Consider the following 26,341-nt stretch of genomic DNA (forward strand, 5'->3'; position numbering starts at 1 on the left):
CTCCCACCTCTCACCACAGGGTTTTGCTCTCAGACTAACACCCAGTAAATAACAGGCTTAGTTGGATGTCTTCCCATATGGGTGTTGGTTGTATTCTTATGGGGATTCTCCCTTCAACCCACTACATGACATTTAGTTCAGTCGTGTATTATTAACTTAACTGTTTTAACAGATATGAATACAAAGGCTGAATGGGAGAGAAAGGTAAGAAGCCTCTTGGGCCATGATGACAAGAAATGGAAAACTGAATTAAATGATTTCATTTATTTGGAACCCTCCTCCAAATGACATGTCCTTAATTTTTCATTTCACAAAATATTTACAAAAAAAGATAGTTATCCTTTTTTAATATGTTTTATATTGGTCGACTGTTCTTGAAACAATGGTTCCTTTCCAGCGTTTTTAACCAATGGTTACGTCAGGCAGTCCAGTTCCTTTAGAAAAAGTTCATGAAAAAACCCTCAACCAGTACTTTCACTCATCCTTTTTAAAACGGTGACTGATCTTTTTAAAATGTTTATATTCCAGAGTGCTTTATAAAACTCTTCCCCGCATGCTTACAGCCGCAAACTTGAAGCAGAGAGCTTGTGTGCTTGTTGAAAGGACGTGACATCACCCTGCAGGAAGTACATTATTAACGCATCGTCACCGTCACACCCCTGGATGCTTGAGCTGATTTGTTTGGTCTGTCCAGTCCAGCCCAGGCCATATAGTGGCTCGGAGAGCCTCAGTCGTGTCTACCAGGCCAACTAGCTTTAAGACAAACATGAAACCTGCTCATATGGGGTTATTACTCATATGGCAATAACTCACGTGTCATGATTCCTATATTAATAACTAGAAAATAAAAGGAGACAGTCTCTTAGTCTTTCAGACGGAAGAATTTAATCCGAGGGGAAGCCTGACAGCAGGAGGGAAGGGGTTTGGATCCCCTTTCCAGTGACATGGGCATAGAGAACAGGAACAGAGAAGGTCTATAAACGGAGGAGGCTTACAGTCACCCCTACATCCTGATCTAGGGTCAGTCTCTGTCATTTGACCCTATGATGTTTAAGGTTAGGATTGGGGGGGGGGGGGGGGGGTAAACTGATTGTAGACCTGTGTCTACGATCAGGGCAACTTCTACACAGAGCGAAATCCCAACACCCCCAAAGTGCATGGAGGGAGTCCCACACACACACACAGAAGAGAACCTGGAAGCATGAGTGTGTGTGTGTTCAAGCTGTACAGTACATTCCTGAACTCAGCAAGGAGAGGAGACAAAAGTGCTGCAACAAAACCAGAGCTTTAACAGTAATAAACCTTCTCTTCACACATCCATCAGATACCCCGTGTCCAACAGACAGAAAATAATCAGAACAGTAATAACAATATTAGAAGGCTAATCGATCTCACTACGACAGGGAGGGAGATGTCGCTAAAACATTTTAGTTGAGCCGAAATGCTTCAGCGTCAACAGTTGCTGCACAAACACACGTATAATCATCATACAGTAACACTGTCTGTCTGTCTGACGAAGAAAACATAGAAAACTAATATATCAACCCTGCCCCCGAGTGTGGTGTGTGCGTAAATGCGTCTGAGTTGTAACATGGTGCTAAGCAGAGGATTGTCCGTATAACCAGTAGAAGTGTACTTCTGTGTGTGTAGCGGTATACATGTTCCGAATGTGTGTATCTCTGTAAGTGCATCTAATTGTGTGTGTGTGTGTGTTTTAACTAGTAGCGCAGTGCTAACCGGAGACCTAATTGCTTGTAGAAATGTGTGTGTTAACTGGTGACATAGTGCTTGGTGGAGGGCTGCCCATACAGCCCATAGAAGTCTGTGTGTCGGTGCGTCTGCTGTGCGTCTATCCAGTCTCTGACAGCAAGCCCTTGCATGGCTGGAGCTCCAGAGGCTAGGCCAGGGGGATGGGGATAGTCCTGGGCGCTTACCCAGGGAAAGGAGCCTGAACGTGGGTAGGGCGGGTGGCCGCGGTGCCCTGACACGGAGGGTACCCCGGAGCAGTAGCAGTTATCCATGGTACACACCAGGATCTTACGCCCGCCATACTGGGGGAGCACAGCCTGCTGGGAAGAATGGGAGGAGCTACTGCCGGCAGGGGGGAAGTGGGAGGGACCAAACACAGACCCTGAATGGTGATTGGTCAGAGAGCCACTTCCACTTCCTGTTCCGCCACCTTCGTTCATGTGGGAGGGGCCACAGGGACCCAGAGGCTGCTGATTTGAGGATTGGCCCTCTCCGGGAGCGGAGTTTGGGCCCTGGTAGGGCTGCTTAGAGGAGGAAGACGAGGAGTCCTTGAACCCGGAAGCAGTGTTTTTCCCGGCGCTCCCGTTGCCTTCTGGGAACGCCGAGGAGTGTTTGCGTTTCTCCACCCCCGAGCCAAGGCCGCTAGGAGACGCAGGGACGGACTGGAGGAATGAGGAGGGAGGGGTTAGGGGGGCTGGAGGGGAGGTGAGAGAGGTAGAGGAAGAGGAAAGAGAAGAGGGGATCAGAATTACCTTGATCCACTAAGACAAACCAGATAAGGCTGTGATGGTTCTGTAAAGATAATTCTCTCAATCCTACCTTCCATTGTTTTCCGTAGGCTCCTCTCTCTCTTGGAGAGTTCTGACAGGAACAGCTTAGAGTTGAGACTTCCCACCTTGTAGGGAGGGAGTGCACTGCCCACACACCCTTGAGACCTGCAATACACACACACACACACACACACACACACACACACACACACACACACACACACACACACACACACACACACACACACACACACACACACACACACACACACACACACACACACACACACACACACACACACACACACACAAATAAATATGAATGTAACAAGCCTGGTATCTTAGCGCTCCATTAAAAGTATAGTTGCAGGACCGGAGTCTAGATGAGTGGTTAACACTCTTGACTCCGGGACCATATGATTCCCCCTGTGGCGAGGATCCCAGTTCAATCCTTGAATGAGCCCTGTGCATTGCTACTGCTCATATCCTGTAATAAAAACATATAAGGAGTCTGGAACTTCACCCACCCTATAGTTGCAATGTGTGTAACAAGCATGACCATTCTAATATGATTACAGTGGTAAAGTGTGTAATCTCCTTTTTGTATCTGTAATAACATGTTTGTAATGGTCCTGTCTCTCACCGCTCCATGAGGATCTTGACAGGCTTGGTGTTCTTCATGAAGCCCAGCTCCTCAGATTTGCCAAAGGCCGTGTGGACTGAGCTAAGCAGCTTCTGGGCCTCGTGTCTCTGTTCTCCCAAAGCTAGAACCTGGCCCGCGTTTTCCTGGCAGAACCTAGAACGGGCCCGCTCTAGAACCTCCAGCGTACGGGACAAGTCTTCTTCCAAGAAGTGCTGCATCCGCAGATACTGCACACGCACCTCCTCTTTCAGCTCACACACTCTGTCCTGTAGGAGAGAACACATACTGTTAGACACACATAATTATCTCTATGGTTATATACTGAACTAAAATATAAAATGCAACATGTCAAGTGTTGGTCCCATGTTTCAAGAGCTTAAATAAAAGATGGCAGAAATGTTCCATATGCACTAAAGCTTATTTTTGTTTACATCCCTGTTATTGAACATTTCTCCCTTGCCAAGATAATCCATCCACCTGACAGGTGTGGCATATCAAGAAGCTGATTAAACAGCATGATCATTACACAAGTGCACCTTGTGCTGGGGACAATAAAAGGCCACATATTTCTCAAGTTGAGGGAGTGTGCAATTGGCATGCTGACTGTAGGAATGTCCACCAGAGCTGTTGCCAGAGAATTGAATGTTCATTTATCTACCATAAGCCGCATCCATAATTTTACAGAGTTTGGCAGTACGTCCAAACGGCCTAACAACCGCAGACCATGTGAAACTACGCCAGCCCAAGACCTCCGCAGGTGAAGAGCTGCCAGTCGAGGACTTGTGAGGCGTATTGTTTCTCAAACTAGACACTCATGTACTTGTCCTCTTGCTCAGTTGTGCACCGGGGCCTCCCACTCTTTTTATACTGGTTAGAGCCAGTTTGCACTGTTTTCTGTGAAGGGAGTAGTACACAGCGTTGTACGAGATCTTCAGTTTCTTGGCAATTTCTCGCATGGAATAGCCACTATTTCTCAGAATAAAAATAGACTGACGAGTTCCAGAAGAAAGTTCTTTGATTCTAGCCATTTTGAGCCTGTAATCGAACCCACAAACGCTGATGCTCCAGATACTTAACTAGTCTAAAGAAGGCCAGTTTTATTGCTTCTTTAAATCAGAACAATTTTCAGCTGTGCTAACATAATTGCAAAAGTGTTGTCTAATTAACCTTTTAAAATGATAAACGTGGATTAGCTAACAACATGCCATTGGAACACAGGAGTAATGGTTGCTGATAATGGGCCTCTGTATGCCTATGTAGATATAACATAAAAATAAAACAAATTCAGCCGTTTCCAGCTACAATAGTCAATTACAACATTAACAATGGTTACACTGTATTTCGGATCAATTTGATGTTATTTTAATTGGAGGATTTTTTTTTTTTTTTTTTACATTTTCATTCAAAAACAAGGACATTTCTAAGTGACCCCAAATGTTTGAACGGTACCAGTGAAAAGTTTTAGAACACCTACACACCTACTCATTCAAGAGTTTTAGAACACCTACTCATTCAAGAGTTTTAGAACACCTACTCATTCAAGAGTTTTAGAACACCTACTCATTCAAGAGTTTTAGAACACCTACTCATTCAAGAGTTTTAGAACACCTACTCATTCAAGAGTTTTAGAACACCTACACACCTACTCATTCAAGAGTTTTAGAACACCTACTCATTCAAGAGTTTTAGAACACCTACTCATTCAAGAGTTTTAGAACACCTACACACCTACTCATTCAAGAGTTTTAGAACACCTACACACCTACTCATTCAAGAGTTTTAGAACACCTACTCATTCAAGAGTTTTAGAACACCTACACACCTACTCATTCAAGAGTTTTAGAACACCTACTCATTCAAGAGTTTTAGAACACCTACACACCTACTCATTCAAGAGTTTTAGAACACCTACTCATTCAAGAGTTTATATTTTCACTATTTTCTACATTGTACAATAATAGTGAATACATCAAAACTAGGAAATAACACATATGGAATCACGTAGTAACCAAAACAATTTAGATTGTTCAAAGTAACAACCCTTTGCCTCGATGTCAGCTTTGCACACTCCTGGCATTCTCTCAACCAGCTTCATGAGGAATGCTTTTCCAACAGTATTTTTGAAGGACTGCCCACATATATGCTGAGCACTTGTTGGCTACTTTTCCTTCACTCTGCGGTCCAACTCATCCCAAACCATCTCAATTGGGTTGAGGTCGGTTGATTGAAGAGGCCAGGTTATCGGATGCAGCGCTCCATCAATCTTTTTCTTGGTCAAATAGCTCATACACAGCCTGGAGGTGAGATGTCAGTCATTGTCCTGTTGAAAAACAAATAGCACCACTAAGCGCAATCCAGATGGGATGGCGTATCGCTGCAGAATGCTGTGGTAGCCATGCTTGTTAAGTGAGCCCATGAATTAGAAATAAACCACAGTGTCACCAGCAAAGCACCCCACATCATCCAACCTCCTCCATGCTTCACGGTGGGAACCACACATGCAGAGATCATCCGTTCACCTACTCTGCATCTCACAAAGACAATAGTTGGAACCAAAAATCTCAAATTTGGAGTCAGACCAAAGGACAGATTTCCACCAGTCTAATGTCCATTGCTTGTGTTTCTTAGCCCAAGCAAGTCTCTTCTTATTGGTGGCCGTTAGTAGTGGTTTCCTTGCTGCAATTCAACCATGAAGGTCTGATACACGCAGTCTCCTCTGAACAGTTGATGTTGAGATGCGTCTGTTACTTGATCTCTGCAAAGCATTTATTTGGACTGCAACTTCTGAGACTGGTAACTCTAATGAACGTATCCTCTGCAGCAGCCATAACTCTGGGTCTTCTTTTCCTCTGGCGGTCCTCATGAGAGCCAGTTTCATCATAGAGCTTTATGGTTCTTGCGACTGCACTTGAAGAAACTTTCAAAGTTCTTGCAATTTTCCAGATTGACTGACATTCGTATCTCATAGTAATGATGGACTGTCCTTTCTCTTTGCTTATTTGATATGTTCTTGCTATAATATGTACTTGGTCTTTTACCAAATAGGGCCATCTTCTGTATACCACCCCTACCTTGTCACAACACAACTGATTGGCTCGAATAAGGAAAGAAATTCCACAAATTAACTTTTAACAAAGGCACATCTGTTAATTGAAATGCATTCCAGGTGACTATCTCATGGAGCTGGTTGAGATCATGCCAAGCTGTTATCAAGGAAAAGGGTGACTACTTTAAAGAATCTCAAATATATATTGATTTGTTGAATAATTTTTGGGTTACTACAAGATTCCATGTGTTATTTCATAGTTTTGATGTCTTCGCTATTATTCCAATGTAGAAAATAGGAAAAATAAAGAAAACCCTGGAATGAGTAGGTGTGTCCAAAACTTTTGACTGGTACTCTGTGTATGGATAGATGAGAGATAGATCATAGATATACACACATACATACACACAGAGAGAGAGTTTGAGAAATCAGACGTACCTCCACCACACACTTGTCAGAGTCCAGTTTACAGAGCTGCTCATCGATGTCCTGAACTCTCTCCTCCACCCTCTCCTGTTGCCGCAATAGATTTTGCTGTGGGAAGGGGAGAAGGGGGAGGGAGAGAGCGAAAGTGGGAGAGAACGTGAAATGGTAAGTTCATAGTTTGGTTCGATAACTCTGAACAAATCAATATGATGAGTGAAGACAAACTCCACCAGCCCACTACCAAGCCTCCAGCAGACTGAGCCAGCTAATTTAGGCTCCATCTAACAAGCACGCCATTTAAGGGGAGGAAGGGGGCTGTCATGGCAACCAAGATATATTTTCTGGTTGCATGTGTGTGAGGTATGAAGGGATGAACTGGGGGGTTAGCCAGATAAGACTATTTAAAAATAATAATTTAAGAACCAATTCTTATTTACAATGACGGCCTACCCCGGATGACGCGAGGCTAATTGTGCACCGCCCTATGGGAGTCCCAAACACGGCCGGAAGTGACACAGCCTGGATTTGAACCAGGTACTGCAGTGACGCCTCTTGCACTGAGATGCAGTGCCTTAGACCACTGCGCCACTCGGGAGCCCTTTGTTTAAGCTTGGACACCTGTTCACTGCGCAGCCTGCACGACTCAGGAGAGAGGATGCGCACTGCAGCAGGGCGGGGGATGTGCATGAGCTGGTGGTATGTTGACATGGGAGGGAGAGAAAAAGTAGCCACTGACTCGCGCTAGTTAGACAAACTTATAAATGCCATAGGTTAATCTATCATCCCATTTGTCAGCAGTATACCACCCTGTATCCCACTGCTGGCTTGCCTTGGAAGATAAGCAGGGTTGGCCCCTGGATGGGAGACCAGATGCTGCTCAAAGTGGTGTTGGAGGGCCAGTAGGAGGCACTCTTACCTCTGGGCTAAAAAAATAATAACCTCAATGCCCCAAGGTAGTGATTGGGGACATTGCCCTGTGTAAGGTGCTGTCTTTCAGATGGAATGTAAAAATGAGGTGTTCTGACTCTGTGGATCCCATGGCACTTATTGTAGGGGTGGTGTCCTGGTTAAATTCCTAATCTGGCCCTCATACCATCATGGCCATGTAATCATTTCCAATTGGCTCATTCACCACCCTCTTCCCTGTAAGTATTCTCCAGGTTGTTGTTGTAAAAGAGAATGTGTTCAGTCAACTTACCTGGTAAAACAAATATGGCAGTGGCTGTCTTTACTAATCCATGCTTTTGTCACTTCTAGGATAGACTACTGCAATGCTCTACTTTCCGGCTACCTGGATAAAGCACTAAATAAACTTCAGTTAGTGCTAAATACGGCTGCTAGAACCAAAAAATGTGATCATATTACTTCAGTGCTAGCCTCCCTACACTTGCTTCCTGTCAAGGCAAGGGTTGATTTCAAGGTTTTACTGCTAACCTACAAAGCATTACATGGGCTTGTTCCTTCCTATCTCTCTGATTTGGTCCTGCCGTACATACCTACACGTACACTACGGTCACAAGAAGCAGGCCTCCTAATTGTCCCTAGAATTTCTAAGCAAACAGCTGGAAGCAGGGCTTTCTCCTATAGAGCTCCATTTTTATGGAATGGTCTGCCTACCCATGTAAGAGACGCAAACTCAGTCTCAACCTTTAAGTCTTTACTGTAGACTCATCTCTTCAGTGGGTCATATGATTGAGTGTAGTCTGGCCCAGGAGTGGGAAGGTGAACGGAAAGGCTCGGGAGCAACGAACCGCCCATGCTGTCTCTGCCTGGCCGGTTCCCCTCTTTCCACTGGGATTCTCTGCCTCTAACCCTATTACAAGGGCTGAGACACTGGCTTACTGGGGCTCTTTCATACCGTCCCTAGGAGGAGTGCGTCACTTGAGTGGGTTGAATCACTGATGTGATCATCCTGTCTGGGTTGGCACCCCCCCCCCCCCCCTTGGGTTGTGCAGTGGCGGAGATCTTTGTGGGCTATACTCGGCCTTGTCTCAGGATGGTAAGTTGGTGGTTGAAGATATCACTCTAGTTGTGGCCCTGTCCGGGGATGTCCTCGGATGGGGCCAGTGTCTCCTGACCCCTCTGGTCTCAGCCTCCAGTATTTATGCTGCAGTAGTTTATGTGTCGGGGGGCTAGGGTCAGTTTGTTATAGTACTTCTCCTGTCCTATTTTGTGACCTGTGTGAATTTAAGTGTGCTCTCTCTAATAATTCTCTCTCTCTGAGGACCTGAGCCCTAGGACCATGCCTCAGGACGACCTGACGTGATGGCTCCTTGCTGTCCCCAGTCCACCTGGCCGTGCTGCTGCTCCAGTTAACTGTTCTGCCTTATTATTATTGGACCATGCTGGTCATTTATGAATATTTGAACATATTGGCCATGTTCTGTTATAATCTCCACCCAGCACAGCCAGAAGAGGACTGGCAACCCCACATAGCCTGGTTCCTCTCTAGGTTTCTTCCTAGGTTTTGGCCTTTCTAGGGAGTTTTTCCTAGCCACTAACACTTTAGGTATTAGTAAACGTTAATAAGCGATCAAATTAATCACGAAACGAAGTGTATACTATAGGGGTACGTCTGGAAATAATGTCCGGGTAAATCTCAACCAAAATATCCGGTCGGAAACCTGAAAAAAAAGCCTGTCTCTTGTTCGTTTGACCAAGAAACAAAGACTAGGTAAATGACAAGACTGTTGACATCGTGTGGAAGCTGTAGGTACTGCAACCTCGGACGCATTTATTGTGGTTCACCTTTATCAATCGGTTGAAGTTGCGCATGGATATATTTTTCCATTTTCAGTGATCAGATTTTCCTGCACTTTTCAATTAAACGCACATTCTGTTATAGTCACAGCCGTGATTTAACCAGTTTTATAAACGTCTGAGTGTTTTCTATCCACACATACTAATCATATGCATATACTATATTCCTGGCCTGAGTAGCAGGGCGCTAAAATGTTGCTAGATTTTTAACAGAATGTTCGAAAAAGTAGGGGGTAGGAGTAACGGGTTAAAGATTTTTGGAAATCTGACACAGCGGTTGCATTAAGGAGAGGTATATCTTTAATTCCATGTATAACACTTGTATTTTCATCAACATTTATGAGGATTATTTCTGTAAATTGATGTGGCTCTCTGCAAAATCAACAGATGTTTTGGAAGCAAAACATTACTGAACATAACGCGCCAATGTAAACTGAGATTTTTGGATATAAATATGAACTTTATCGAACAAAACATACATATATTGTGTAACATGAAGTCCTATGAGTGTCATCTGATGAAGATCAAAGGTTAGTGATTAATTTTCTCTATTTCTGAATTTTGTGACTCCTCACTTTGGCTGGAAAAATGGCTGTTTTTCTGTGACGCTGACCAAACAATCATATGGTGTGCTTTCGCTGTAAAGCCTTTTTGAAGTCGAACACTGTGGTGGGATTAACAACAAGTTTATCTTTAAAATGGTGTAAAATACTTGTATGTTTGAGGAATTTTAATGAGATTTCTGTTTGAATTTGGCGTCGTGCAATTTCATTTTTTTGTTGTCAAATCGATAATGTTAATGGGATTTCAGCCGTAAGAAGTTAACAACATCAACGTTTCCCTTTACTGTGGCAATTGTGATCGAATCAAAGCAATATTAGCCACTTTCAATGCAACATAACAATCTGTAAAATTATAACAAAAGCTTTAGTTTCTAGACTGTCTTCCTCTCAGGCTTCCATGTCTTCTCCCTGGACCTCCTCAATTTTCACCTCTTGAACATCAGACTGAAGCCTCATCTTTATGGTCCCTTTCCAACCTTGTTGAAGATGGCTCTTTGTCAGGCTCAAAAAGCCTCAAATTTGCCCAGATGGCCACCAATTCTTCAACCCTTGTACTGGTCAGCCTGTTGCGTGCTTTGGTGTTTGTGTTCCCAAACAAGGACCAGTTGCGCTCTGAGCTGGCCGATGTTGGTGTGATTTGGAGGATGATGGAAGCAACAGGGGAGAGAGCCTCAGATCCAAAGTTCCTTCCATCACGTGGCTGATGAGATAATGTTGGCATGACCGCCATATTGCATCTCCATCGCAAAGCCCTTGCTTGGAAGTGTACTCGCCAGACTGCCAAGAACCTTGCCCTCATACCGACAGGATGCTCTTGCCAGCATACTTGAGGTCCAACATGTATGCTGCGGCATGTATGGGCTTCAGGCAGAAGTCTTCACGCTTTTGGATGGATTTCAGCACTGCTTGGAGCAACAGTGAAGTGGGCAGGGCAGTACGGATTTATTATTTTACTTAACATCAGACAGGATGGCATTGTTTCCCTCAATCCATGCAATGGCTACTGCTATAGGTTTCTGGTGTTTCAGGCTGCTTACCACTCTCTCCCAAAATACATCATCCAGGAGGATCCTCTTGATGGGGCTGTTCATATCGGCAGACTGTTATGGCCATTTCTTGGAGACTCCTTCCCCTCCAGGAGACTGTCAAACATGATGACAACACCACCCCAACAGGTGTTGCTGGGCAGCTTCAATGTGGTCATCTTATTCTTCTCACTTTGCTAGGTGAGGTAGATGGCTGTTATAACTTGATGACCCTTCACATACCATTGTTTTCAGTGCCATGACGTCGTGGAGGAGCAGGTTCAATGCATGAGCAGCACAGCCAATGGGTGTGATGCGAAGGTAGGACTCCTCCACTTTAGACCAATCAGCCATCACGTTCTCAGCAGTCTGTCACCAGTGCAAATACCTTCTGTGGTCCAAGGTCATTGATGACTGCCTTCAGCACATCTGCAATGTAGAGACCGGTGTGTCTGTTGTCCCTGGTGTCTCTGCTCTTGTAGAATACTGGTTGAGAGGTGAATATTTAGTTAATTATTCCTTGCTCAAGAACATTCGACCACCCATCAGAGATGATTGCAATACAGTCTGCTTTCTCTATGATTTGCTTGACTGTCACTTGAACTCTGTTGAACTCTGCATCTGGCAAATTAGTAGATAAAGCATGTCTGGTATGAGGGGTGTATGCTGGGCGAATAACATTCAGAAATCTCTTCCAATACACATTGCCTGTGCGCATCAGAGGTGAACCAGTTCCATACACAGCTCGAGCAAGACATTAATCAGCATTTCTGACTAATTGTCACCTTAAATAGAAGTAGAGGCACTTTTGTCAGAGGTTGCTTGTCGTGAGCGCTGAGGGAACTTTATGCACTTGGCCAGATGATTCTGTATCTTTGTTGCATTCTTCACATATGATTTGGCACAGTATTTGCAAATCTACACAGATTTTCCTTCTACATTAGCTGCAGTGAAATGTTTCCACACATCAGATAGTGCCTGTGGCATTTTCCTGTAAAGATTAGGGGGAAAAACTAGAAAAAAATATACATATATTTTTTTAAACTGACGGTATTTTATGTTTAATAATAAAAGTTCCACATTTGCTTTATAAGTAGTGTGTGACCCTAGGGTGGCGACACATACATTCTAAATTATTTCAATGGGTCTTTCTCCATTCTGATTGTTTTATACTGTTCAGGTCATTTCTACACTACCACATAGGGCTGCACGATATGGGCAAGCAATCTGGGCCTTATTTTTCACCATATGTTGCCATTTTAATTGCGATTTAGAGCAAAACACTTGTGTTAACTGTTGGAATCATGGGAATAGAATGTCTACTCTAATTATATAGTTAGAATATAATAGTGGGCACTTTGAATACAGTGCTGTTTGACATGACAACAAATGAAAATGCCAGCGAGGAGCTATTGTGACAGGGTAAGAACTAAAGTGTTGATAGGATCCCCTAGGAAACACCTATAAGCTTTGGCTACATTGAATGTTCTCTTAGCTACTTCATGTTGCTAACATTCTTGCTTTGCATTTACCTCTAATTTAGAAGATACTGTTACGCAAACAAGATGATTTAAGTCAACACCATCACTGGTATTATCAGGCTTTGTAGCTAATTACGCTTGCTCTTACTCAGCGCATTTATTAGCTAGCTAGCGATTAGCGGCTAACAATCAGTGGCTAACAAGATTTTGGAACAACTTGCTAAGAAAAGACAAACGAGCTGTTTGCAGATGTAAGAAACACAAGCTAATAGTGTAATTATAGAATGCTAGTAGATTTATATTAAGAAGCAAAGTGGCAACTGCATCGTTGTCATCAACATTGTTCTCCCACAGCTGTATGGCCAGGCACGACTCCAACACCATCATTAAGTTTGCAGACGACACAACAGTGGTAGTAGGCCTGATCACCGACAACGACGAGACAGCCAAGAGGGGGGTCAGAGACCTGGCCGGATGGTGCCAGAATAACAACCTTTCCCTCAACGTAACCAAGACTAAGGAGATGATTGTGGACTACAGGAAAAGGAGCACCAGGCACACCCCCATTCTCATTGACGGGGCTGTAGTGGAGCAGGTTGAGAGCCAAGGTCCTTGGTATCCACATCAACAACAAACTAGAATGGTCCAAACACACCAAGACCATCATAAAGATGACATGACAAAGCCTATTCCCCCTCAGGAAAGATTTGGCATGGGTCCTGAGATCTTCAAAAGGTTCTACAGCTGCAACATCGAGAGCATCCTGACCGGTTGCATCACTGCCTGGTACGGCAATTACTCTGCCTCTGACTGCAAGGCACTACAGAGGGTAGTACGTATGGCCCAGTACATCACTGGGGCTAAGCTGCCTGCCATCCAGGACCTTTACACCAGGCAGTGTCAGAGGAAGGTCCTAAGAATTGTCAAAGACCCCAGCCACCCCAGTCATATACTGTTCTCTCTACTTCCACATGGCAAGCGGTACCAGAGTGCCAAGTCTAGGACAAAAAGGCTTCTCAACAGTTTTTACCCCCAAGCCGTAAGACTCCTGAACAGGTAACCAAATGGTTATCCAGACTATTTGCATTAACTATTTGCAAAAACTAACTAGCAGAAATTGTTAACAAGTTAGAAATTATTTAACCACACATTGATGTAGGCTACTATTTACTTGTAAAACAAAAAATCATGTATGTCATATAATATATTTTCCCCACCCAGTATTGTAATCAAAACCAGAAAGCATGGAAATGGCTCAGACAGTGTAGTAGTGTGGGCTCAATAGCATCTCAGTGTGCAAGATGTTGAGAATCAGGTGTACATGTGATGGAAGAATGCACTGTGCATGCAGAGGTTTGCAATTCTATTGACTTGGGGATAGTTTAACCAAAATATGCCATAAGACCTAGAATTGCGTTGTGTATCCCACAAAAAAAGGTTCCCTGTTATAAGCCAACTTTAATTAATTTAAGCAAAATTCCCCAAATCCCCAGGCTTAACTTCCCACTGAAAATGTCCGTAAATGTACCGTTAAGTTTCAGACCCTTTGCAACCCTAGGCAGAATGCATTGGAGTAGGATTCTATTGCATTGACATGCACTACTCAGCCCGTACTCTACAAAGACTTGTGTGGCATAAACAAGCAGAGCTACAGGAGGCCTATAAGTAAATAGACCATTGCCATATATGGCTCTGTGCCATGTACTTTGAACTGGACTGTGTTTACAGCATGAGTTTGTTTTGAGATCAAAGCGAAAGCTGCATGTAGCCACGTGTGCACATTTTGTTCATATCCTTTGCTAGTTGATGAGGTATTAGCCCAGTTATAAATCATTTGTAGTCAGCAATAGGGAAAGGGAAATACCTAGTCTGTTGTACATCTGAATGCATTCAACTTAAATGTGTCTTCCGCATCTTACCCATTGGGAGTGATTGCTTCCTACAAGAGCTTTTTGAAAAAGCGAGTCAGGCAAAGAGCTTTTTTTTTGCCTTTAAATAGGAGCCATTTCATATTTTGAGACAGGCTTTAATAAGCTAAGTAGCCAATAGACAGAGGGTAACATAATTTGTTTGATTCTCTGTAATAAAAATGGTACAGGAATAATAATGCATTTATTCTGAAGTATTCTTGCATGAAACAATTTCAGTCACCTCCTTGTCTGAAGGACAAGTGGTTAAACAGGTTAATGTCAAGCCCTGCACGTTTTTTCTAAAAGTCTCATGGAATGTAGGCCTACATTGAACACCACACATTGGCTGCTACTGTAGGCTGAATGACAGAACAGCTATTTCCATGTTAAAATATTATGGGATGTATTTTCTCCATTGTTTTTGATGGTAGGCCACTCTGGTAGACCTACATTATGATCACATAGTTTTAACAGTGGCCATGTAGGGCTACTGTGTCTAACTTAGTGGGTACAGCCTCAGTGTTCTCAGTAAACGCACACTGGAAGTTGCACATCACTTTAACTTTCAAATTTGTGCTCAGCAGACCTGACATATGCTCAGTGCTTGTACACTGCTTATAACCAACATCGAGGGAGTGTTTGCAGAGGGGTGTGGTTTATATAGCTACTCTACTGGTGCCAAAATTAGACGGTAGGGTGTCAAATATTATAAAAGGTTTACCCTATTTTAATGGAAAATACATACGTTTCCTCTTTAATCTGTGTCTGGTGTTAAGTAGTTACTGGCTAGCTAGGTCTTCAGCGAGTATGGAAGAAAAGGATCGTTCCAAACGGACGCAGTTGTCAAGTCAAAACATCCGTCAGTGCTGCTGTGAACCGCATCACAACAGACAGGACAAACGGGAGATAAATATATATATATAATCAATGCAATTTCAATGTTCTTCTTCGTTGCTTTGTTGATCACCAAATTTGCTTGAGATGACTTGACTGCAACACTGCTCACTGCGTCCAAGCTGTTTGACGTAGGCGTTTCAAAGAGCTGTCAGTCAAGGTCAGCTCATGGATATAAGCTCCCTGACCACTCAAGACGGTCTTTTCAAACTTCCTGGTAGTTAGCCGTGTGAGAAAAAGTCATTTTCAGAATGACTGTGCATAACAATACGCAACATGTGTTTTGTTTAATTCTGTTAAGTCATTTTCTTAGGCCAGATTATGTTCCAACTAATGTTGTGTTTGCCGCAATATAATATAATTACCGGTAGACCAATGGCTACTCCCAATGGCTACTCCCAATGGCTACTCGCAATGGCTACTCCCAATGGCTACTCGCAATGGCTACTCCCAATGGCTACTCCCAATGGCTACTCCCAATGGCTACTCCCAATGGCTACTCCCAATGGCTACTCGCAATGGCTACTCCCAATGGCTACTCCCAATGGCTACTCCCAATGGCTACTCGCACTCAAACCATGAAAAGGAAAAACCAACGAGAGCGAGATGAAACTAAATGCCACCTGTTCGTACTTTCCCTATAAACAATGGCTTTTGATATTACCCTAATAAAAATGTTTGGTTTGGCTATTATTAGGTTAAGCTACTGCAGCGCTTTAAATGCATTGCGTACAAGCGACAGTAGAACTTGAGGTCATGGAGAATGTTTTAGGCCTACCAGAGTTAATCTAAATAATCTAAAAATATAATGAATTTTATGATCGAAAATCTTTCTCTCTGCTTCTTTTAGGGCTAGCCTAAGCCTCTCTTTCTTTATATAATTTTGGTCATATTAATATCATACAGTGGACCCCTAACCTGCAATGTCCTGATGCATTTAGTGCCCAAACCTCTTCGACAGCGGAACCGTAAAAGTGGACAATTATTGTTTAGGAAAGTAAAAACCAATAAATCAGGCTATAAAAAGTTTTTAATATACTACTAAAATAAAATATATCTGTTCTAGGCAGTTTAATGCCTTGAGATGGATGAAATCATACTTTGAAGGCAGAACTCAGTGTGTCAGAGTGAGCAATGAGCTGTCGCCCACTCATAGCTATGATGTGGGCGTGCCCCAAGGGTCAATACTGGGGCCCCTCCTGTTCAGCCTGTACATTAATGATCTGCCTTCTGTCTGTACTGGGTCTGAAGTTCAAATGTATGCAGATGATACAGTGATATATGTGCATGCAAAGAGCAACACAACAAGCTGCACAAGAACTCACTACTGTAATGGTCCAGGTTACAAAGTGGCTCAGTGACTCGTGTTTGCATCTCAATGTGAAAAAAACTGTTTGTATGTTCTTCACAAAGAGGGCAACAGATGCTACTGAGCCAGATGTCTATGTGTCAAGGGAGAAGCTCCAGGTGTTATCCGATTTTAAGTACCTTGGCATCATACTTGATTCCAACCTCTCTTTCAAAAAGCATGTGAAAAAGGTAATTCAAATAACCAAATTCAACTTAGCTAATTTCTGATTTATACGAAATTGTTTGACTACAGAGGTAGCAAAACTGTACTTCAATTCTATGATACTCCCCCACTTAACATACTGCTTGACTAGTTGGGCCCAAGCTTGCTGTACAACATTAAAACCTATTCAGTCTGTCTACAAACAGGCTCTCAAAGTGCTTGATAGGAAGCCCAATAGCCATCATCATTGTCACATCTTAGAAAGCATGAGCTCTTGAGTTGGGAAAATCTTGTGCAATACACCGACGCATGTCTTGTATTCAAGATCCTTAATGGCCTGGCTCCCCCTCCACTCAATATTTTTGTTAAACAGAAAACCCAGACATATGGCAGCAGATCCACAAGGTCTGACATGAGAGGTGACTGTATAGTTCCCCTAAGGAAAAGCACCTTTAGTAAATCTGCATTCTCTGTGAGAGCTTCCCATGTCTGGAATACACTGCCATCAGACACACATAACTGCACCACATATCACACTTTCACAAAATGCTTGAAGACCTGGCTAAAGGTCAATCAGATTTGTGAACATGGTCCCTAGCTGTGTGTTGCCGCTTTCCATGTTGTCTGTTGTCTGTAGCTTTTATGAATTTTGTTTTGCTGCTTTTTGTTCTATGTTGCTCTGTCTGTATGCTATGTCTTGCTTGTCCTATGTTGCTATGTCTTGCTTGTTCTATGGTGCTATTGTCTATATTGTAATTGTTTTAATAACCTGCCCAGGGACTGCGGTTGAAAATTAACCGGCTGGCTAAAACCGGCACTTTTACTGAAACGTTGATTAATGTGCACTGTCCCTGTAAAAATAAAATAAACTAAACTAAGGACACTTAAACTAAACTAAGGACACTTAATTGTGGATCATTTTGCCCCCCAAAAAATCTTGTTTATTTATGGTGCTGGCAATGCCCAGTTGGTTTCTTTCGCTCAATCTTTCTACTCCCAGATCTGAACGGGCCTCTCGGTTCGGGACCAGCACGGGTCTGTTTTTCCACAGGCCTTTTTGCGGAATGGGTCTGACTATACACACTTCCAACTGGAACAGGTCTCACTCTCATTCAACATCTTTTCCACGAGGACTCCCAGTAGGGAGGGATGATTTGGGGGAAGGCTGCAGGGCATCTCTACCCCCGTCACGACCACCTCCACCAGGACGCACTTAAGCATCAGTGCATTAGCCCCGGGTTCCCGAAGTCACTCATCACATATGGAGATGGTAGTCACAGCAACAATCAGAGGATAGGAATTCACACTGTAGGTTGTTATACAAAACATAATGTCCTCCTAACCATTTCAATGTGGCTGTTCCCCCAAAACACACCCATCCACCTACACACAAGAGTACTAACATACTATTGAGTCAGAGACCAGAAGTAGTCACCAATATGAGTGAGGAGAAAAGCTTGTATGACTGACTAGCCCCTATCTGATATCCCAAATCTGGGGATAGATTGTCGTTTTTAAAATCAACCACAGCTTTCCTTACTAGAAACCAGGAAATAAAGAGATTCACAAGAAAACAAAAAGGAAACCATAAACAATCATTTGTCATCCTTTTCTACCACAGAATGGAGTGAAGAATCTCACTTCAACCCCCCCATACCACCCCCTTCTCCCGGCCTGTGTACCCAGGCGAGGATGCACCTGTGCTGAGGAGATAAGGCTGGCTGAAACCCCTCATTGTTCCACCCCTCCAACACATTGTTTGTCACTCTCAACAGATGAGTGGGGGTTGGAATGGATCAAAATAGAGAAATGCATTCAGTATAGACCCACGTCACACACCACGTTTTCCCGTTAGCCGGTAATAGCCAGCTTTTGTCCGATTAAAAAAAAGGAAAAAGACGATAAATTACCGCCGGCCAATTGTCCCGGGACAAGAGAAAAATCCCATTGCGAAATAATGCATTTTAGCCGGTTCACTGATTGAAATACCAGTCGATGTAGCGCGAGAGCTGCTGCAACAGCACATTCATTGCCGTTGGAGTAAAACTAGCTTTTTTATAAGCCCAATCATTGCACAACAATTCTAAATGCAATCACGTGTTAAACTGTTGAAGACCACAATTCAAAAAGAGCTATTTTAATTTCTCAACTGGTAATTGAAAGTCTCTTCCCATTCGCCATTCAAGTGTACAGGCAACTAGGCTGGCTTCAACGTGTCACACAACACTTTGAAATGAGCTGCAGGGCAGTATGCATTCTGAAACCTGAACATTTCACTACATATTATGAGGCATGTCTTAGCTTGCTTCAAAAGTAGCCTAGCCAATGCATAAGGGTCCGGTAAATTTCTTAAGATGTCCTGAAAATTAAAATGCTGCCGGTCCAATGTGAGGTGCCACATTTTCCTAACGGAAGCCCTGACACACACAATATTTTTCCCAATTTGAGCAGCTTTGTCCTTAACTAAAGGAAAGGGTGTAAGAGACATAATAGATCTTAATTGTACCCGTATATCGTTGCGTCGTAGCTCAACGTCGGTGACCCCGTGTCCGTGACTGGGATGACATCGCGTGAAGCAGCAGTACTGACACACGGCAGTCTGTTCTGCCTCACAGTGGTAGAGTCTGTACTCGTCGTGCTGAGGACACGTCCAGGCCTTGACCGCCTCAGCCTCCACCAGCAGGTGTCCCAGGGCGGAGCAGGGCTGCTGCAGGTGTGTCTGGACGTGGCTCTGACAACAGGGGGCGCTACATCGTAGGCACACCTTCACGGCCGGGAGCGGTGGTCCACGGCGGCACAGAATGCACTGCAGCACCGGCGAGGCCGCCTTCTCTACAGACAACGCGTTAAACTTGTCCACGATGTTGGACAGCTTGTGGTTCTTCTCCAGAGCGGGCTTCTGACTGTAGGCGTGGTTGCACTCGGGGCAGCGGACCAGGGAAGAGTCTTTAGCCCAGGCCTCTGAGATGCAGCCCCGGCAGAAGTTGTGCTTGCAGGGCAGCTGGATGGGCTCAGAGAAGACGTGCAGGCAGATGGGGCAGATCAGCTCCTCTTCAAAACAGTTCCTCCACGTCTCGGACAGGTCGGAGGTCGCCATGTTGGAGGCCATGTTGGGAGTGGCGGACATAGACACACAACAACGACAAACTTCTCACATGAAAAAAATAACAACCCTATGGCTCTATAGCCATATACTAAGCCCCTTGACTATAGCTCAAATGTCTTGAGGACTGTATAATGAAATGCTCTAGTCCAATATGTTAGTCCTTGAGGGATAATGGTCTATTGTGCAAGCGCCAAAAACGTAGCAATGAAGGTTTATTTTTAATCACCAGCACCGTCAACCAGTTTAGTCCAACCGACTGATGACACTGTCAGTGAGTCTTGTGAATGTCCGTCAGCTCCCTGCTATTGCTTTAAATCCAGGCAGCAGTGCACATCCTGTAGGGCAGAGCAGGTAGGCAGATTCCACAGCGACAGGCGCAGTCAGAAAAGGCCTCGGGACAACACACACCTCGGTGATTACAACACACAGTCTGGGCTGACCTTATGCATATTACCTTACCGTAAAGGTCCTTCCCGTTTATCTTAAATCACACGAGTTAGGCAAGAAACGTCTGACTTTGTGCGTAATATGCCTATTTCTGACACCTCAATTGTTCGTATTTCCAGATCGCTACATGTATATGCTACGGTATGATAGCAATGAAGGCACAGAGATCTACCGAGCAATACGGTTCAGACATTACACCGAATCGGTCTAAATTAGGGCCGTTTAGATGGTTACATCACCGTCAAGCTTGAATTGATTTCTATACAGCTGATGAAAGACTTCAACGCTCACCCATTCCTCTCCCCTTCTGCGTAGGTCTTACTTTAGCTTGACGACTTAGCCTCGACTTCCTCGTCGGTTTATGTTTGTTTGTTCCTCAATCGATTGAAGTCCAGCAATGAACACAAGGAAAATATTACGTTGCCGAATTTATTCCTATACCCACACCCTGAATAAAGCGATTTGTAAATCGATCAAGCTTGCCCAAGGTTAATAAAACGCCGATTTTCCAATGAAGAGAATATTATGTTCTTTTGTCCTCCTCCAAAAATGCAGACTATTTTAGGTGCATTCACAATTAATATGATTATGCTCGTGACAGCTTCTTCTAAATACGCTCTAACTAAAGAATATTATTCGGATTTGCAAATCCGTTACATATGACAAGTATCCTTAGCCCTTCAATAAACATTGTATCACGTTGCGACGGACTTTGATCCTCACGATAGCGACAAAATAACAGCCTGTTTGTTTGATGTGTAATGTCGTCAGCTATGAAGCCTCCACAGGCAACGATCGCATATCTGCACACAAGGCCTCGACGTTTCTCACCAAATACTCTTTCCTCTCGGCTGTTGGCCTATAAAGACTTGATCAAAAAATATCATACAAATACTTCGTCAGATGGCTATGTACTGCATAGTTTAATAGCCGACGCCAGTTCATACGCACAAAACAAAGGGTTTTTTAGAATACACCGGAATGTTGGCTGCTGTGGCGAGCATTCAGATCAGAAACACAGACCATCAAAACGTCTCCAGACCCAAAAATGTCCTGGCTTCATTCCTTTGGTTTAATCAGAGACGGATCATGACTATTATCAACTCACATTTCGAAAAAAACAAAACATCTCTCCACTTACTTCGTAAGCTTAATTAAATCGCTTCAATTATCTGAGACGTCACATCACTATGTTCTGCCACTGCACAACGCATAAATAAAGGCTAAGCAAGAATATTTACGACTACCACAGATTTAACATTTACATCCAATATTATATCTAAATGTGTATAAAAATATATATATATTTATATATATATATATATAAAACACCCTTCTAATCTTAATTTAAAGAGGACGTCGCTATTCTGGCCTTATTAAAATGTAGCTGTCATCAGCCATCTTGCACTCCTCATTAATAAAAAAAAAAGCAAGAAAGAATCCATACAGGGCCTTGGTTATTCACACAACTCGTTTGGTTTGCTGATCACACCGAAACAAAAAGAATCCGTCGCGTTCAAACACGCCTCGCCAGTTCTTTCAGATCCAGCGGTGTATATGTGGCCATTTTCGAGGCCTTCTGTCGCGTTGTTGTTTATAGCCGAGTCCACGGCAAATTGTCTTGATCATACAAATCCAACCCTGTATCTGAATTATAATTTGTGACCCTCGTTTTTAAAATCGCACTCTCCTTCTTTCTAGGGGAGCGTCGGGGAGAAGAGGAATGCTGGCTTGCTAGACTAGTCGTTCAATCGGACTAAACATCGGCTCCCCCTCCTTCCGGTTGGTCCCGTTCCTCCTCCACCGCCACGTGACCTGTCACACAACCGATGTGTGTCACGTTAACGGAAGGAGTTGGGGAGAAGAGAAAAGCGGCGCGGGAAAGACTGGCTTTTAAAAGGCTAAATATTTGATGCATTGTTCACGTCCATCAAACCTGATACATTGTGTGTGTGACACGCAATCATGCAGTACAGTCAGAAAGCTGTTTAGCAGTTAGAGTAAATTCATAAAAACCAAATGCTTAACGTTACCTTGACTTGGAAAAGTTCCAGTGTTGGATAGCCATAGCAAGCGCCCCTCTACTTTTTTGAACCGGGTGTTTGAGTAGGCTAAACTAGGTTTGGCGCAACGAGGCCCATCCTGCTCTCCTGAATCGGCATTGGGACCTGTCCTGGATGGTCGCCCACGAGATCCTCCCGGTCAGGGCCGTTATGCACTCACGGGGCATGGCGAGGACATCCGCGTGCCCCCGACCAGGCTGCGGCCAAGAAGAGTCGGTGAGGCACATGCTCTGGGAGTGCAGAGCCGCCAGGGACCTGTGGAAGGAAGCAGGCCCCCTGATCTCCTCGTGTCTGCCAGCAGGGGAGGACCTAACACCTCAGCTCGTGCTGTATGGGGTGGGCCGAAGGCCCATTCCATCGAAGACCTTCACCAAGCTCTGGCCCACCATCACGTGCCTGAAGGAAGCACTGTGGTCCTCCCGTAACCTGCTGGTAGCGAAAAACGTAGAGACCACCCCCAGCCAGTGGCCATGGTAGCCACGGAAGCCCTGGGGTGGTACAGAAGGAAGGGGGCCTCGACCCCAGGCGAAGGGTCCCCCACAACACCCTAGGTCCCGACGGCCACGGCCTGACAGCGCTGCGGCACCTAGGGCGATGAGCATAGGGGAGGGATCTCCTCTAGGCCCCGAAGGACGGAACGATGATCTATTCAGAAGAGCAGGATGAGGTGAGCTTGATAAAGACTCACCCCGCTCCTGTACAAGGGACTGAAGACAGCTTTTTAACAAAGTGACTTTTTAACATGTTTTTCATGTCTTAAAAATGTTTTACCTTTGTTAGATCATTAGTACACATTTTAAATTGCTTTTACAGATTTGATGTTTTTACAAAGAAAGTACTCTTATTCATGGTTGTTTTCATTGGTTTTAACAACATGTACCTTTTAATAAATTTAAATGTAACGTTCAAATGCTGTGTTTTATGCTTTGTTGCCGTTTTTATGTGTATAAATTATGTAAAAAATGTATGAGCTATTTTTAAAGGAAATGTGCCAATAAAACTTTTCCAAAAGAAAAAAACCTGTATTTGCTAGCGAAGAGAGAAAAAAAAGATATAGCAAGCTCTCTCTCACTTGCTTCTTAATTTTGGAAGAAATTCCTTTTTTCAAATATTGTATTTCTTGCTCTTTCAGTCAACTACTCACCACATTTTATTCACTGCAGTGCTAGCTGTAGTTAATGCTTTCAGAACTAGATCCATTCTTTGATCCTTTGATTGGGTGGACAACATGTCTGTTCATGCTGCAGAAGCTCTGAAAGGTTGAAGAATGACCTCTGGAAGTTGTCATAATTACTGTTTAAGTCTATGGAAGGGGGTGACAACCATGAGCCTCCTAGGTTTTGTATTGAATTAAATATACCTAGAAGAGGACAGAAGCGACCCTAGTGCTCCTGAGACTACTGTAGACCTTCATTGCAAAACAGTGTGTTTTAATAAATTATTTGAATATACACTATATTTACAAAAGTATATGGACAACCCTTCAATTTAGTGGATTCGGCTATTTCAGCCACACCCGTTGCTGAAAGGTGTATGAAATCGAGCACACAGCCATGCAATCTCCATAGACAAACCTTAGCAGTAGAGTGGCCTTACAGGCGGGATCAGTGACATTCAATGTGGCACCACTGTCATAGGATGCCACCTTTCCAACAAGTCTGTTCCTCACATTTCTTCTCTGCTAGAGCTGCCCCTGTCAACTGTAAGTGCTGTTATTATGAAGTGGAAACATCTAGGAGCCACCAAGCGCTGGAGCACGTAGCGCGTATAATCGTCTGTCCTCGGTTGCAACACTCACTTCTGCCTCTGTGAGCAACTTCAACATAAAAACTGTTAGTCGGGAGCTTTGTGTAATGGGTTTCCAAGGCCGAGCAGCCACACACAAGCCTAAGATTACCATGCGCAATGCCAAGCATCGGCTGGACTTGTGTAAACCTCGTCGCCATTGGAAATGCCTTCTCTGGAGTGACAAATCACACTTCACCATATGGAAGTCCGACGGACGAATCTGGGTTTGGCGTATGCCAGGAGAACACTACCTGGCCGAATGCATAGTGCCACCTGTAAAGGTCGGTGGGGCTTGGGTCTGTTTTTCGTGGTTCGGGCTAGGCCCCATAGATCCAGTGAAGGGAAATCTTAACACTATAGCATATAGCATACATGTTAGACGATTTTGTGCTTCAACTTTGTGGCAACAGTTTGGGGAAGGCCCTTTCCTGTTTCAGCATGACAATGCCCCCGTTCACAAAGCAAGGTCCATACAGAAATTCTTTGTTGAAATTGGTGCGAAAGAACTTGACTGGTCTGCACAAAGCCCTGACCTCAAACCCATCGAACACCTTTGGGATGATTTGTAACCCCGACTGCGAGCCAGGCCTGATTGCCCAACATCAGTGCCCGACCTCACTAATGCTCTTGTGACTGAATGGAAGCAAGTCCCTGCAGCAGTGTTCCAACATCTAGTGGAAAGCCTTCCCAGAAGAGTGGATGCTGTTATAGCAGCAAAGGGGGACCAACTCCATATTAATGCCCATGATTTTGGGATGAGAGGTTCGACGAGAAGTTGTCCACATACTTTTGGTCATGTAGTGTATTTAGTATAGTCTTATCTAAAAAGGATAACTTTTTAAATGTTTTTTTATTTTATGAAATTCACTGAGGAGGACAGTCCTCGCCTTCCTCCTCTGAGGAGCTTCCACTGATATTGAAATAAATAATAAGATAAAGAGGCATATAGGAAGACATTGTTTTTGCTGATACTCATCATGTTCCTCTCAGAGGAGGCTGGTGGGATGAGCTATAGGAGGATGGGCTCATTGGAATGGCTGGAATGGAATAGGTGGAACGGGGTAAAACGTGGTTTCCATCTGTTTGATACCGTTTCATGGATTCCATTCCAGCCATTACATTGAGGCAATCAATCAATCAATCACATTTATTTTTATCAGCCGATGTCACAAAGTGTTGTACAGAAACCCAACCTAAAACCCCAAACAGCAAGCAATGCAGATGAAGAAGCACGGTGGCTAGGAAAAAAAAACTAGGAAGAAACCTAGAGAGGGGTGGCCAGTCTTCTTCTGGCTGTGCCGGGTGGAGATTATAACAGAACATGGCCAAGATGTTCAAACGTTCATAAATGACCTGCAGGGTCAGATAACGATAATCACAGTGGTTGTAGAGGGTGCAACAGAGACAGCAGGTGCGGTAGAGAGAGGTTCCAAAACAGCAGGTCTGGCACAAGGTAGCACATCCAGTGAGCAGGTCAGGGTTCCATAGCTGCAGGCAGAACAGTTGAAACTGGAGCAGCAGCATGACCAGGTGGACTGGGGACAGCAAGGAGTCATCAGGCCAGGTAGCCCTGAGGCATGGTCCTAGGGCTCAGGTCCTCTGAAGGAAAGAGAGAGAGAGAGAGAGAAGGAGAAAGGGAAAGAGTGAGTGAGAGAAAGTGAGAAAAAGTTGAAAAAGAGAGAGAGATTTAGAGGGAGCATACTTAAATTCACACAGGACACCAGATGAGACATGAGAAATACTCCAGATATAACAGACTGACCCTAGCCTCCCGACACAAACTATTGCAGCATAAATACTGGAGGCTGAGACAGGAGGGGTCGGGACACACTGTGGCCCTGTCCTACGATACCCCAGACAGGGCCAAACAGGCAGGATATAACCCCACCCACTTTGCCAAAGCACAGCCCCTCACCACTAGAGGGATATCTTCAACCACCAACTTAGACAAGGCCAAGTATAGCCCACATAGATCTCCCCCACTGCACGAACCCGAGGGGGGCACCGACCCGGACAGGAAGATCACGTCAGTGACTCAACCCACTCAAGTGATGCTTCCCTCCTAGGGACAGCATGGAAGAGCACCAGTAAGCCAGTCACTCAGCCCCTCTAATAGGGTTAGAGGCAGAGAATATCCCAGTGGAGAGAGGGGAACCG

The 26,341-nt window shown here is 44.1% G+C and overlaps 1 protein-coding gene across 1 annotated transcript; it reads right to left on the bottom strand.

Annotated features, from left to right (window-relative positions):
* Positions 1-244: 244 nt before the first annotated feature.
* Positions 245-22,118, bottom strand: LOC124040393 (E3 ubiquitin-protein ligase TRIM8-like). Its single transcript, XM_046357544.1, has 5 exons — positions 19,287-22,118; positions 6,647-6,742; positions 3,163-3,428; positions 2,569-2,684; positions 245-2,443 (listed from the first exon to the last, which is right to left on the bottom strand). The coding sequence occupies exons 1-5, from the start codon at positions 19,905-19,907 to the stop codon at positions 1,770-1,772; spliced, it is 1,773 nt and encodes a 590-aa protein (XP_046213500.1). The 5' UTR covers positions 19,908-22,118; the 3' UTR covers positions 245-1,769.
* Between the last annotated feature and the right edge of the window lie 4,223 nt (positions 22,119-26,341).

Source organism: Oncorhynchus gorbuscha, linkage group LG07, assembly GCF_021184085.1.
Source record: "Oncorhynchus gorbuscha isolate QuinsamMale2020 ecotype Even-year linkage group LG07, OgorEven_v1.0, whole genome shotgun sequence".
In the NCBI taxonomy this organism is placed as follows: Eukaryota; Metazoa; Chordata; class Actinopteri; order Salmoniformes; family Salmonidae; genus Oncorhynchus; species Oncorhynchus gorbuscha.